Raw genomic sequence first — 15,711 nt, forward strand, 5'->3', positions numbered from 1 at the left:
TTTCCAATGATTTGAACTACCGACCTTTTGGTTAGCAGCCAAACCTTAACCACTGTGCTGCCAGGGATCCGACGCCAGGCACAGCGGGGCAGATATCGTAGGGTGATGACCTACAAACCCTGGGGCTCCAAACCAAAGGTGACTATGAGAAATAGAACAGTTGTTCTGATTCGGGTTTTAGACATTCTGTCCGGCATTCAACAATTATTTATTAAGCTCTTACTGTGTGCAAGCTCTAAGCTAATTCCTTGGCATCTACAACTGGAGACTCAACCACTGCTTTTGTGGAACTTGCTGTCTAAGTTTTTAATTAGCAACGAGAGACTCTAGGTGAACAAAACAAGGAGATAATCCCAAGCATGCCCTGTAAATCAAATGTCCCCTCCACAGGTGAGAGCTTGCTTCTCACTTCAATCTCAGTTCCTCTCTCTCCCTTCCTGCACACACACACAAACTTGGTCCCAGACATCTGAATTACAATCCCAAATAAATGTTTACTAAACAGTCATAAAAGAGACTGCAAGGTGGCAGGACAATAAGAGATGGCTTTGTGAAACCTTAATTAACCAGAATGCCTTGTGATCAGGCTATCTTAGGAGCTCTTCCAGCCTTTGGCATCTAATCTTCTCACCCATTCACACCCACTTCGTGTGCCTGCAATGGGCCAAACAAATATAAAGGCGACCGGGAGGTCTCAGTCCTGTCCTCCAGGAGCTCATTGCCCAGATGCACATAACTGCCAGGGCAGGAGTGGCATTGTCAGGCTGGTGGACCCAGGGTCAAAAAATCCAGACCACTGTCCTGGAGATGGCCATGCTGTCATTTGGGGCGTCATTGCTCCTTTTTTCCCGTTGGGCAAGAGTTCGGATTTAGGACAAAATTATTCCTAAGAATGATTCATTTGAGGTAGGCACCCCCAATATTACCGCCTCTTCTCTCACTGTTCAGATCTGCGGGGACACCTATGGACCCCACGAAGCCACCGAGATGAAGGGTCTGGGCCTAGACAATGAAGACGGGCTGGAGGCTACAGGGGGCGACAGTCGAGCCCCATCTGAACCAGGTACAGTCGAGCCCCATCGAGCCCCATCTGAACCAGGTACGTCTTCCCACTCCAAACGTCTACCACATCCTGGCTCTCAAGCCACCTCCTTTCCTTTCCGCCCTCTCGGACCGGCTGCGCCGTGCATCGATGTCTCGGGAGGTGGAGGAGGGGAATGACATCTGGGTTTAAAAGACCAGAAACAAACGTCCCCTGACAATTTCATGTCATTTTTTCTGGGTTCGAAAAAGAATTAGAATGGAGAAGACAGGCGTAGAGACAGCAAGAGACGGTCCGATCTGGGGGACTCTCGCAGACGCTGCGAGACGGCTCTCTCCCGCTCGGCTGCCGGCTCCGGGTGGGCGGGTGTAAGCCCCCCGGCCCCGCAGCGCAGCGGGCCCCGCATGACATCAGAGGCTGGGGAGCGCGCAGAGCGCAGGCGCCGGTGGAGGGAGGCAGGAGGAGGGCAGACTCGCACCGCTCGGGAGAGCGCTCCTCCGCCCCGCGCGCCGTCTCTGCGCCCGGCTCCACCCGCGCCCCGCTGTCCGCGCTGCGCCTCGGGCGTCCAGTGCGCGCCCCTCGCACCGCAGCAAGCGCAGTCCTCGGCAGCCCAGCCCCAGCGTCCCTCCTCCTCTTCCTGCGCTGCCGCCGCCGCAGCTGCCGCCGGACACGCAGCCGCAGCCCCGGCCCGGGACTCAGCTGGGGAGTCAGGGACGCGCGCAGCCAGCCCTTCCCCCTCCGGCTCCCGCACCGCCGGCCGCCTCCCCTCGCCTTCCTCCTTTCCTCCCTGCTTCTGCGCTTCTTCCTCCTCCTCCTCCTCCTCGCCCGGCCTCGGCTGCCAGCATCATGTCCGCAGGGGGAGATTTTGGGAACCCACTGAGAAAATTCAAGTTGGTGTTCCTGGGGGAGCAGAGCGGTAAGTACCCGGCTTATTCTCTTGGCTTGGCGCCGACTCGACCCCTGCTACGAAATCATCCATCCCTCGGGGACCCCCACCCCCGCCCCCGGCCCTGGCGGAGAGGGATGGAGAGGGGGAGATCGGGGCCGGCTCGGGCGGAGCCGGCTGGGGAAGAGCCAAGGATGGGGACGGAGGAGACCCTAGGGCCGTAGAGGTGGGGGTGAGGGTGGGGTCTGCGGTGGGGGGCTAGCGGCGCGCCGCGGGGTGTGAGTGAGTGCAGGTGCGGCGCGGCGGGGAGGCCGGAGGGCGGCGGCTCGCTCGGGGGCGCCGGCCAAGGCGTGAAAGCGCCGGGCTCGCTGGCTGGCTCGCACTGCGGCACCGGCTGCGGGCGACAGCGCAGGTGGCAGGGCGCGGGCGGGGATGCGGGGAGACAGACGCCCCTCTTTGGAGAACGGGGCGGGGTCGGGTCTGGCCGCCCCCTACCTGGCTGGCGGGAGGGGTTCCCTGCAGACCCTGCCCGGAACCGTGCGTTAGGGCACGTCCCGGCCCTGGGGCCAGACGGCCGCAGCGGGTGGGGCGAGGAAAGGCAGACACTTGCCTCCTGTGGAAAGAGCAGACACAGGCTATGGGGGAAGAGGGCGCCTACCTCCCCAGACTTACATCCGACTGGGCACAGAAGGTTCTAGACCCGCAGCCCTTCACCGCCGTGTGTTAGCCTCTTTTGGGCTCAGGGGTCTGGGCGATAGAATGAGGGTTCCCAATGCGCGGCAGATATGGGGGATGGTACAGAGGTGCCTCACACAGAGAGGCTGTGAAGCCTGGTGCTGGGCAGAGAAAGGCCCAGGACACGCCCTGCTTGGCTTCCCAGCACCCCTTTGGAGATGGGAGATCATCAGTGGATTCTGCCCACCCCCACCGCCCAGCTCACCGCCATTCTTGGGGGAGGGGAGGTCAGCGTGGCAGCGGTCCAGAGCCGGGAGGAGTGGTGGGGGAAGAGGAACAGGGAACAAACCGCTTCACTGCTGCCCAGCAGCCTCCCCGGGGTAAGCAGCTTCTCCGAAACCCGGGTTGGTCCGAAGGTGGGAAGACCAGATTGATGATCGTGGACCCTGCTGACACCTGTAGGAAGGAGTGGCTCCCAGAGCATCCCTCCGAAAGCCTGTCATCTGGGGCTGCAGGGAGACAAGCTGGGACCTGACTAGCTGGACTTTGGGAGGAGGCAGGCCCTGGAGGGCAGAACCCTCAGCTCTAGCGCTGCACTGCAGTCCAGTTAACCTGGTTTGGTGCAGGTCTGTACAAAAGGACCAAGAGAAGGGCAACTTTGGAAGGATCTAGTGGTCTCAGGGAACAGTGCTACTGAGCTGTCTGTGCATGTGTGTTGTGGAGGTTGCCATCTGGCCATCTCCTGTCTGCTCAATGCTTGGGACTGAGAAAGCTGTTAGAAGGTATACCAGAAGCAGGTATTTCAGAACAAGGTCAACTCAGCCATCCAGTCCTGTGTCCTGGCTCTTCCCTGTGCCTAGAAGGGGTTTCAGTGGTCTTCTTCACCTCCAAAATAAATAAATAAATAAAACCAAACTCATTGCTATTGAGTCAATTCTGACTCATTGCGACCCTATAGGACTGGATAGAGCTGCGCCGCAGTTTCCAAGGAGCTGCTGGTGAATTCAAACTGCGAAACTTTTGGTTAGCCGAGCCCTTAAACACTGTGCCACCAGAGTATTTCTTCACCTCCAGACCCAGTAACCGCTAGACTTTACTGGGCCTGAAGCCTTGGGAGAGAAATCTGCCTGGATCAGGCATCCTGGGGGTTGAATTCCTAGCTGTTTCACTGTGAGCAAATTTGGAGACACTCTTCATGCCTCAGTTGCTTGAGGGCAGTTCTCTTACTGCTTCATGTTTTCCTAGTGTCTCTCAAAAGCACCTGGAGCCTGTAGGTTCTCAAGAAACGTTTATGTCAAGTCTGAACAAGTTTCAGCAAAGTACCAGGAGTTTGATGAGGAAAATGTTTCTGGTCAGTTTGAGTGAAAACCCTGGGCTCCCTCAGAACCTCTGATGGGCTCTGTAAACCCCCCATTGCACCTAAAATTACAAAAATGAAAGTCAGAGACCTAAGCGATGGAGCCCACCACCTCCACCACATGTGTTGATGGGAAGCTTGAGCCCCAGGGAGCGGGGTGGGCCTGCCCAGAGTCCCATCGTGGGTTGTTAACAATCCTGGAGCTGGAACCCGTGTCTCCTATCCACAGTGCACCGGTTTTCACTGGCATGTCATTGAGAAATGAGATGACCTTGAACTGGGGAAGCCAAGAATTGGGGAGCCTTCCTGAGAGAAGGTGGAACGTTGCCACCATCTGCACAGGCTGTGGCTGGGTTGGACGAGCTGGTGGGAATGCTGGACTAATTGGTTGGGGGCCAGGGTTTATGGGCCCTTGGAACACAGTCATGAGGGATTAGAGGCACCGCCAACAATGAGTCTGGCTACTGGCCACCCCGGTCCCTTCTGGCAGGGAGCCCCAGGGCCCTGAAAAACCTCCTCCTACTGTTTGTGTCATTAGTGGATTGTTTACCTTAGGTTTCACAGAACGTTGCGGGTCTCTGGGTTAGGTAGGGGACATGCCCATCCTGAGCCTGGTGGGATGGGGGGATCTCCACTGCAGCTACTGCTTCCTTCTGCACTCCAAAACCATCTTGCTTACATACAGCTTTGTGTGTGTTGGTCCTTTGTGCCAGCATCCTCTGTAGCCTGTGAGGTTAAAGGAACCCCCTGCCATCTGACTGTCACCCCCACCCTGGTTGTCACTCCCTGTGTGACCTTAGAGGTCCCTCATCTTTAGTACATCGGGGACTTGGGCCAACTGAGCTCGGCAGAACTTTTTTGAGCAGCATAGGCTTGGCTATATGAGCGGAGAGCGGCCAGGGGAAGGCACTGGAAGGATACAGTCTTCTCTTGCTTCCCGTGCGTGGCATAGTGGCAGCATCAGTCTAGGCCATTGGCCTAAGGCAGCTGGAGGGTACTTTGGCCAGATAATCCCCAGGTGGACATCAGGCCTTCAGAGGTACCAGGGAACTGGTTTGAGTGGGAAGCCCTTGAGGAGCCACTCTGAAAAGAACACCTCCAGCCTGTGAGCAAGCGCCCCTTCCCAGCAGCAGCTTGGCTGCTGTCTCCTGGCCCATGGAATACAGGCTGGCTGAGTGTCAGCCTGGCATGGATGGAATTGTGAGGAGGGTGCTGTTTGACCCAGGGTAGGAGATATCCTGGCATTACGGAGGCTGTGCAATCCTGCTAGTGGTCAGATGGCTGGCTGTGCCAGCAGGGCACACTCTTGTGCTGATGGCAGTGATGGCGACATGGGGGACATGTGTTCCAGTCCCCGCCTGGGGCCCTGGGTGGCATCCAGAGAAGACAAGCCTGAGCAGGTGTCTGGGGAAGGAGAGTGGGCCTGTGAGACACACATCTTCCTCCTGAATTCTGCAGTCCACCGTGACTTTGGTTTGTGTGGGGCTTGAAGTTTCCCTGAGTGCATCTGAGTGTGTGGTGGTGGGAGGGAGGCGAAGGGTGTGTCTACTGCACCCCCGTCTGTTCTGATCTCCCCTTCCCTGAGACTCCTCCAGCCGAAGCTTGGGGATGGAATGGACACAGGAAAGTCCTGCCTGTTTTCCCAAGCCAGTGCCAGCCAGCCAGATTCTCCCTCTGACCAGCTGCCTTCCCTGTCCTGGCCCAGCAGGAGTTCCCCTCTACATAGAGCACAGTGGGAACCATGTGCCCTGGAGTTGTGCAGTGCAGGGACCCTGTAGGCAGCTGCCCTTTGGTTGTTCAGTCATTGGTTCATTCATCCCTTTCTCCCTTCCTCCATCATCTGTTCATTTATGTAATCAGATCTTTGAGTGCACCGCTGCCCTCATAGAACTTATGGCCCACGGGCAACACGGATGTTTACACACATAATTACAGTAAAGGTCTATAAGAGTCATGACGGGAGCAGGGAGGAGACAGGCTGCTTTTAGGAGCATAGAGCTGGGGCGTGTGACCCAGCTTTGAGGTGTTAGAGGTGGCTTCCTGGAAGAGAGGCTCCTGTAGACAAACAGGCTGGTATGCCTTCATCTTTGGTCTGGGTAATAGGTCTTGCAAGGAGCCCACTGTCCCTAGAGAGAAGTATCCATTCTTCTGCCCTGCTCTATAGAGAAAGCATATAGTGTGGAGGAGCAGGAGGAGGATAAGGGTGACTTGCAGGTGTCTGGCTTGCTGGTGCTGAGTGGGGGTCATCCCACCATTCTCATCTCGTCACTCTCTGGTTAAGGGCTGGGGATCGTCACGGCCCCTCCTGCGTGCCTGGAGACTCTCACACACCTGACACGCCTCTGTCCTCAGCCCAGCCTGACCCCTGCCCTCCCACCAGCCACTCGCCCCCCATGACCACACAGATAACCCTCCACTGACCACGTGGTTGTGCCCGAAGCGTGCCCCAGATGTTTTCTCCTCCCCGGCTCCCCCCGGCCGCCCTTGTTCTGGTGTGCCCAGCTCCTTCCTGCCCGGCTGGGCTGCCAGCCCACCGCACGCACCATGACACGGACTTTTCGGCCCTGAGCATTTTGTTTTTCGCAGTTAATCAACTGCTGCCCCGTGACCTCCCTTCTGTCATCTTTGTTAATTAAGGGTTTTAAAACGTTTGTTAACTTTTTAGACACAAAAATCCTAAGTGAATTTTAAACACTTCTTAAGGGCAAGGATTCTGTCGTAGTCACCTTTTTACCCCTCTCCACCAGCGGGCGGTTTATGCTCATTAAATCTCTTGATTTGAAAACGCTGAGATTATCTTCGCTGTGTGAGATTTGCGGATGGCCCATCAATAGATTAAAAGCGAAGAGAATCCAGGCAGCTTTGAAATAGGGTTTCTTCAGCCTTGACACCTGCGGCTTTCTCGAACCCTAGATTTTTACCGGCAACACTGAAGAATCTTTCTCAGAGGATTTGATTATTTAGCGTTGGTTTGGCCAACTCTCAGTTCGCCTCAAAGACCCGAATTTCTCAGGGCACAGCTCTAAACAAATGCTGGAATATCAGAATGGCACAGGGCCCCAGGAGGAGGCGGCAGGGCCGCACCCAAGCCCGACTCTGCCAGCATGCACTTCGAGATCTCACAGAAACAGCCAAGCTGCTCTGTGCCTCAGTTTCTCAGTCTCGTCTCTCCCTCCAATTTTTCACCCTTCCTTGGCGGCTGGGATGAGAGAGGGCACCTTGAATGTTAGGGACAAATCCAGACTTTCTATTTGTTTAAGGAGGTGTGAGAGAGCCAAGGCAGACAGACAGCAGGATGAGAATCGCCCACACTTGGTATGAGAGAAGAGTGGTTCCCTCAGCTCTTCCTATGGAGACGAGAGAACTAAACAAGGGAAGAGAGACTGCTAGGCTGTGTTCTGGCTGTACAGATGTGATTACCATCTTTTCCATGATCTGATTATCATTATCATTCACAGCCCTGAAGTTATAATGAATCACATTATAAAATAACAAAACACTTCGTTGTCATTTGGTTACTTATTACATTCCTAAACTCAGTCCATGAATATTCGTCCTAATTGGTTGTTGCCCTGATATTGCAAACTCTCTCAGGGCAGGCCCGGGGACAGGGGTTCCATCTCTGCCGCATCTAGGCTTCAGATTCTCCCTGTCTTTTTTAACCCCTGCCTCCTCTGCCAGGGCCACCCGCTCCATGTTGCTGAATAAATGACCCATTGGGTATGCAGAGCAGTCTGCTCTCAGTGTAAAAAAGTGAGAGAAATTGTTGGACAGAATCACTGAAGAAGGTAAGAGAAAGGGTCCAGTCTCCACTTGCCATCGAGTCCATTCCAGCTCATGGTGACCACATGTGTGTCAGAGTAGCGTAGTGCTCCATCAGGTTTTCAGTGTCTATTTTTCTGAAGTAGGTTGCCAGGCCTTTCTTCCTAGGTGTCTCTGGGTGAACTCAAACTACCAACCTTTCTGTCAGCAGCTGAGTGCGTTAACCGTTTGCACCGTCCAGGGATGATGAGAGAGAGGTAGAACAGCAAAATCCATAAGCCTCTGGGTGGACTGCTATAAAAACTGTACTGGGCATTTTCTCAGCTGTCTGCCTGTCCTTCCTTTTTCATTTCTCACCACAGAGAAGAGGAGATGGGGAGCTCTGGGTGGAGGTTGGCAGGGGAAGCAGCAGACAGATTGTTCTAAGATGGGCAGCAAGCGGTTAGCTGGAAGATGCTTTTGTTTGCACCAGGAAGGCAGGCTGCCAGGAAATGGAACTCCAAGCAGAGCCTGGGGACTTGGAATGGTAGGGAGTCTTTGCTTCCTGGAACAAATGAAGGGAAGGACGGAAATCCGTAACTCCGAGAACTCTTACGTGAGCTTCTTTTCTGTGTACTGGAGCATGAAATTTCAAATTCCTATTAATATTTCCATAGTTGTTCCCCTAAACTAAGGGGTGTCTTTTTAAAAAGTAAGTTTTCACTACTACAGATACTTTATAGTTTTAATAGAATGATTTCTTTTTAGTAGGAAAGCGTATTTACCCTGATCTCTTGGTAACGAGGCTAGTGGGCGCCCCAGTAACTAGACCACATGCCCTGAACCAGGCACCACCTGTCCTCAGGTGGCAACATACCCAAGGCAGAGGGCGGGGTCCAGGAGGAAGCAGATGATACCTCGCCTCTGAAAGCAGAATAGGGGCCTTAAAGCAAAGGGTACTTCCAGGACATGCATAGAAAGAATGGCAGGCTGGAGCTCTGGCTGCAGACTTCGTGGCAGGTGCCTTGGCCTGGTTGGGTCAGGGGAGGAAGAAGACTTCCATCAGTGTTCATGCTATGCTGCGACCACAGCCGTCTCCCAGGGACTGGACGTTAGGGCTTGTTGGCCCTAACGGGATCTCCCCAATAAAAGGGGCTGCCAGCATATCAGGTAACCAGCCTACCCAGTCACCCTGTGGCTGGAGCGAGGCTGGCTCAGCCAGGAGCAGGGCCTTTGTTTTGGGGAAATGGGCAACTGTTGGAGGACCTTCAGCTGGGGAGAAACCCAGTCTCATCCATGCCTAGGAAGGGAGCCATCATTCCAGGGCCTTGAAGAGGAGGATGGATTGGGAGGGGTCCAGACTGAGTCTGATGCAACGGAGTTGATTGCCCTCAGTTTCTCTGTCCTTCTTTCCATCAACCCTGGAAGGTATTTATTGAATACCCACAATGCCTGAGGCACCACACGGGGCACTTTATGCTTCCCAGAAACCCTGTGATAACTTGGGATTATCCCCCATTTTGAGGATTAGGGGAGGCAGAGGCTCAGAGAGAGATGGGCATGCCCAAGGACTCACTGCTAGCATGTGCAGAATAAATTAGAATTGGTACTCAGGTCACAATGAGAAACAATGAATGATTGGGTCTCATGCCTCAAAGGCAGGCAAAGGCCCCGAGTGTGGGGGCAGGGGAGGGCAGGATAACTTCGAGGTCTAAAGGGCACTGAGTCTACCATAAATGACATGGGGAATATATGTGCCAGGCTCTTGCTGAAGTGGAGCCAGCAGGCCACAGCATGGGAGGGGGTCCAGGAAAAGCCTTTGATCTCCCTCAGGCTGGGGAAGGGGGGACGAGCAGGAAGGAAGCAGGGGCTTCGTGTGGGAGTCTGGTTGAAGCTGGGATTGCATAGCAGACACTCCGTTATTAAATGCAGAATGAACTCCTTATTTGGGGTGATTGGAGAGAATTGATACTATGGGGGCAGCTAAAGTCCTCACAAGGCAGACCTTGTCATTGCCATGGAGGACAGAGGCTGCCCAGGTTGTAGCTGAGAATTACTAAGGAAGGAAGAACCAAACTAGGTGGCTGGTTCCCACCTGCGCTAGGGTAACCCTTCCCCTGGCTACACCCTCCGTCCAGGCCTGAAGATATCAGGACTCTGGATCTGCCACTGGCTGGTTGTAGGATTGGGCCTGGCTTCCGCCAGGTGTCCCTGAGGCTACTGAGCTAGGTGACATCTGGGGCTGATGGAGCGCTAATCCTGGTGTCATAATTCAGCACCAGCTTGGAGTGTGATGTTAACCAGTGTCACTCCCAGCCTGGAAGCAGGCACATCTCCTAGTTGCAGGGATTAAGACAAGGGATGGTGCTCACCAGCTATCTCCCACAACTACACCAGGACCTCAGGGCCTCTCCAGCCCTGCTACCTCTTCTCCTGGGAGGCATTCCCTACACCTGGGGCCCAGCCATCCCTGGTGTGCCCCCAGGGGCACTCTGGTTCCCGTCTCCTGGTGATGTGCTTGGCTCAGGTTGCCAGGCAACAGGTGCTGGCTATCCTGCACTTCCTGCTGTCAGGAAATATTTCTTCCACGCAGAGAGGAAGGACTCCTGTGAGCACAACAGGGCATGTAACAGCTGTGTGCTGCTGCCCCTGCCCCCGAGGAGAATGCTCCCAGGTGCTCCTAGCCCAGGACACTTCCTTCTTAAAGCCAAGTGGGTGGGTGAGTGGGCGGTGGTGAGCAGGGAGGGCAGGGAAAAGACCAGACCAAGTGGGACTTAGAAACCCACCCTAGTTGCTGCCTGCACCCCATCACTTACATCAGTTCTCCTGAGCCCTGAGCTTCTACCCCAGCCCACCTCTCACTGTCAGACCACCCTGGGCTGGTTTTCCTCACCCGTGCAGTAAGGTGAGCAGTGCCATCACGTGAGTAATCCGTAAGATCTGATGCACCAATACAGGACACAGTGATGAAAACCCTACATGGCACAGCTCTGCTCAGCAACACATGGGGTTGCCATGAGTCCGAATCGACTTGACAGCAAGTGGTTGGTTGTTGGTTAAAAGCTCAAGTGATAGGGAATTTTGTTAATGAAATAGTGACAGCGATCCCTGCTCCCCTGCCTTTGTAGATGTGTGAGGTTTCGTGAATCATTGATAATTTCTGTATCGTGAGCTACAGGGTGCCATCCTCATGATCCCACGGGTACAGCCGCTTATCTTCATTTTATAAATAAACTGAGGCTCTGAGAGGTGAAGGCTGTACGCAGGTTGCAGGATCCAGAAATGGTAACTGCTGAGCAGGGACGAGAGCCCAGGCCTCTAACTCCCTAGCCGGTGTTCTTTTACCCACCCGCACCCCCATTCCCTACGTAGCCACTGGACCAGCAGGAAATGGGGTGAGTTCACCCTGCTCCATCCCACGGGCACCCCCAGCACTCACCTTCGAAACGATGGTACTTCCCTGGACGGCCCAGCCTGAGTGGGCTGCAGGGGCAGAGGCTTTGTGGTGCTGTGATTATTTGAGTTCAGACATATGAAGTGTTTAGAATAGTACTTGGCCCAAGGTAAGCAGCCAGTGTCTTAGTTTCTTAGTGCTGCTATACCAGAAGTACCACAAATGGGTGGCTTTAATGAATAGAAATTTATTTTCTAAAGTTTAGGAGGCTAGAAGTTCAAATTCAGGGCGCTAACTAGCTCTAGGGGAAGGTTCTCTGTCCGCTCTGGGAGAAAATCCTTATACAAGGTTCCTTGGTGATCTCTGGGTGGTATCAGTGCTTCCCCATTTGTGCTTCCTTGCTTCGCTGCCTAATTTGCTCCTTTTATGTCTCAAAAGTGATTGGCTTAAGACACACCGTACACTGATAGGCCTCAGTAATGTAACAAAGAAAATCCTATTTCCAAATGGGATTACATCCACAGGTATGTTGTTTTTGTTGTGTGCCTTCAAACTGTTCCAACTCACAGCAACCCTGTAGGACTGTAATAGGATTTCCTAGAGTGTAACGTTTACAGAAACAGACTGCCACGTCTTTCTCCTGTGGAGCGGCTGGTGGGTTCAAACCACTGACCTTTTGGTTAGCAGCTGAGTGCTCCTTCCACAGGTATAGAGATTAAAATTTTCAAACACATATTTTGGGGGAGACACAAATCTGTACAGCCAGTATTAATATTGTATATACAGGTAAGGCTGTGGACACACTTTGGTTGAAGGAGTCGAGGCAAGACTTCCCAGAGGAGGTTTGCACAATGAGCAAGAATTCTTCAACCGACAAGGGGACCTTGGTGAGCCAAGGTGAAGGGCATGGTTCACGGGGGCTAGAAGCAGAGAGGACCTGGCTTGGGTGGAGGAGAGTAGTGGAGAACTGGGCAGGGTCAGGCCTGGTTTCTACATGCAAGGTCTTCCCTGCAGGCAGTGGGGACCCACTGGGGCATTCTGATGGAGGAGGGACATGCTGATGGATTAAAAGGCAGGATGTGGCTTGATAGGAGGCAGGAGATCTGGGTGACCCGAACCAGGTAAGGCCGTGAACATTCAGAGGGTAGAATTTAGAGGAGGCACTTGTAAGAGGTATACGCTTAAGCTTCCTTTCGGCTCTGAAGTTCTGCTCTGCTGGGGATGTATGCTCTCTCTGGGCCTGAAACTCACCCCCCAGTGCCCTGGTAACCTTTGCTTCCTGCCCTTCCCATCTTCTGCTCAGTCACTGCCCACGGAGGTTACTGAGCACCACTTGGGTATTCCTTTGTCAGTGTGGCTGCTAGGCGGAGAGAATCCTAACTATGCATCTTCAGTGATCACAGCAGTTTCCAGCCACTGCCAATGGCCCCTTTGAGCCAATGCCAGGTTAATTGTCTGTAGGTCGGGGTGAGTGGGAAGACCTGTCCCCTCAGCTTGGTGCTCAGTAAAGGTGTCTCCCCTGCCTACAGTTGCTGGTCAGAGGAAAACTGGCCTAGAAGCTGGCCACAAGCAACTCAGTGTACCCACCCTGGCCTGTCCAAACCCACTGTCATCCATCATTGCCCCCATACTTTGGACAGGGACAGGCAGAAGACCCATCCCCAGCTCAGGACTGGAGAGTTGTGGACTGTGGCTTTCACACCAAGATATAGGTCCCTGGAGACAAAGAAAATCTCCTCGGGGCGGGGATGTGCTGATTCTGAGGAAGGGAAAATGTTCTGTTCTGACCCTTTTGATGAGCGAGAGTAAACACCACACAGGCTGAACACAGTAAAGGGAAGCATTGAGAACAAATGTTTGTTTATTTCCCCTGCCATTTTGAGGGAGAGAGCCAGAAGGAAGAAGAGGGGGAGTCAAGAGGTACAAGGCAAGAGAGACCCGTGGAAGTACTGAGACAGAGGAGGGAGATGCCCACAGACGCTGAGCCCCCCAGACACAGTCACACACATAGGGAACAGACATGGGGACACAGACAGACCTAGATGTGCCACAGTTATGGTGCTTCTTGGCCATGCCACTGGGGCTTTGGAAACCAGACTGGTTTGCAGCACCAAGCAGTGGTGCTGTCCACTCCAAGGTGCTGACCAAATAAAATTATAGGCTGGAGGTTCCCATTGGAGCCATTGATGAGTATTGGGCACAGGAGTGGTGTGAGATGAGGAGCAGGGGCTGCTGCTGTAAGTGAGGGCTGATGTCCCCAACCTAGCAGAGCAGAAGGAGTGGAGAGGAGGGCTCTAACCATGTCGTTGGGGGGCGAAGGAGGATGTTCATCAGCTTCACTGCCTCAGTGCTACCAAAGCCGGGCTTTGAGGAGCAGACTGAGCTTTGGCATTTCCCTGCCCCCGAAGCCACCTGGCTCTACCCCACTGTGACCCAGTGTTTCCCAGACTTTGTCCCTGGGCTGCTGCGAGTAGGAATGGATCTTGGAGCCAGAAGATGTTTTAGTTCTCCTCTTCCCTGAGTTGAGCGCATCTCCAAGGAAAGTTTCTTCCATGGAGGAAATAACACTCCCAAGTTAGCCACTTATTTTTAGGGTATTCACATACCCTACTTGTAGCATCAGCATCTGGAAATTCTCCCCGATTCCAATATTAAACCCCACCCACCCACACACCCCACCCACATCCCGCCAAAACACTGCAGGCTGCTCCCCAGATTAGAATGTAGAATGAAGGCCTGAAAGCTGCCCACCAACTAACTAGTCCACCCACCCCAGTCCTCTCCCATACACCAGAAGAGGCAGAGTCCTGGATGTTGGGCCAGGAGAAACCAGCTTCCTTCCTGCCTCCATCATGCAGCAAAAGGGCCAATCTAAGCCAGAATTCTACACTCGATTTTAGCCAAAATACTGAGAAGCAGTTATGCCATAGTTCTGGTCTGGATAGCAATGGCAGCTCTTCTACCTACCTTAGCTTGGGAAAGAACTGGGTTGATGTGCGTGTGAGGGCACTTGATAACTGAGCACGGAAGAGCGCAAATACACGGTACAGTAGAAGGAGCAGAGTTCAGCCCCTGCCTACCCATAGTCTGCAGCCCATAGCCTCAGTCTAGGCTATTGACCAGATGGGACAGCTTCAGTCTTAAGGGAAAGAGATTTGTGAGGTATTTTTCTAGGTGATCAGCCCAGTTCACCAAAGTTGGAGAGAAAGCAGAGGCTGAGTGAAGAGTAATGACTGCATTTTAGCCACAGTGATACTTACGCACCATCTCTTAGGAGCCTGTGTATGTGGGACAGACAGTGTGGTGGGCACACCCTAAGGTGACCCACCAATGAGTCACTCTCTTGTCTAATCCCCTTCCCTTGAGTGCAGGTGGAACTTCTGGCTTGCTTTTAAACAATATAGTATGGCAGAGGAGATGGGATGTCACTTGATTAGGTTACATTATATGGGAAAGGTGATGGGATAGTTATACCTATGACTATATTTCATTATAAGACTGACTCTTCCTCCTGCCTTGGAGAAGTAAGCTGCCAAGTTGTGGAGGGGACCATGGGTCAGGGAGCAGTGGGCAGCTTCTTGGAGCTGAGAGCAGCCCCTGGCTGACAGGCAGCAAGAAAATGGGACCTTAGTCTTGCAACTGCAAGGAACATAACTCTGTCAACACCACATGAGCTTGAAAGAGGACCCTGAGCTCCAGGAAGGAGCTTTGTACGAGCCTTGATTGCAGCTTTGTGAGACCCTGAGCAGAGGACTCAGTTAAGCTGTGCCCAGACTCCTAACCTCTGGAAACTGTGAGATAATAAGCGTAGTTTTAAGCCACTATGCTTGTGGTATTTGTTACACAGCAATAGAAAACTAATACACATGGCCTGAAGATTTTAGAGGGAGGAGATGCCTTAGAGATGTCCTTATTTGCAGAGAAGGAATTGGAGCTTCTAGAAGCGGCTGTGACCTGCCCCAGGTTATAAGGCTGGTCAGGGCCAAGCCAAAGCAGGTTTGAGGGAGGCTGCTGGGGGTTGGGCTGTAGTTCTTGCTCTGTTAACTGCTCTCTCTTTGTGTGGCTTTGAGCAGATCCTCTGGCCTCCTGGGCCTCAGGTTTTTCATCTGCCACATGCAGCCTTGGACCAGGCATTCTCTAGGCTTCTTCCTGCCATGACTCGGTATTCTGAGGCCATTCTAATCTGTGATCCTTCTACAAGCCAGGCTTCTGGGCCTTAATGGTAGTTCCCAAGTTGCGTATTTCCACTGGGGCTTCATGAGGCAGGACGTGCCTATCCTAGGGACACTTTGGTGAGCCTGGCAGGCTGTGATTAGCAGGAAGAATGGGAGTAAGGAGCACAGTCTTTGAGGTTGAACTCTTGGCTGTGTATCAGGAGAGATACCATCTGGCTGTGACCCTGGTGCTATGTGATTTTGAGCAAGTAGGTCCTCTTCCCTGACCTTGCATCTCTTCTGCTCAGTGAGGGGTTTGGACAAGATCAGCTACAGAGTCCCCTGTGCCTCACACCAGCTGTGGTGAAGCTTTTGAGAAGGGCTCCTTAGGGACCTGGGACTTTCAGGATAGGAACAAAGTGAGCCTAGCTACTATCTTCTTGCCCTGGCACCCAGGCATCT

At 53.4% G+C, this 15,711-nt stretch overlaps 1 protein-coding gene across 1 annotated transcript in view; it reads left to right on the plus strand.

The window, feature by feature from the left end:
• The first annotated feature begins 1,559 nt into the window (after window positions 1–1,559).
• RAB6B (RAB6B, member RAS oncogene family) overlaps window positions 1,560–15,711 on the plus strand; it is a 72,003-nt gene continuing 57,851 nt past the window's right edge. Inside the window, exon 1 of the mRNA XM_049870604.1 lies at window positions 1,560–1,958. Coding sequence (XP_049726561.1) covers window positions 1,889–1,958 — 70 coding nt within the window. The 5' untranslated portion in view covers window positions 1,560–1,888. The remainder of the gene's footprint in view (window positions 1,959–15,711) is intronic.

This window comes from Elephas maximus, chromosome 26, assembly GCF_024166365.1.
Source record: "Elephas maximus indicus isolate mEleMax1 chromosome 26, mEleMax1 primary haplotype, whole genome shotgun sequence".
NCBI classification, from domain to species: Eukaryota; Metazoa; Chordata; class Mammalia; order Proboscidea; family Elephantidae; genus Elephas; species Elephas maximus.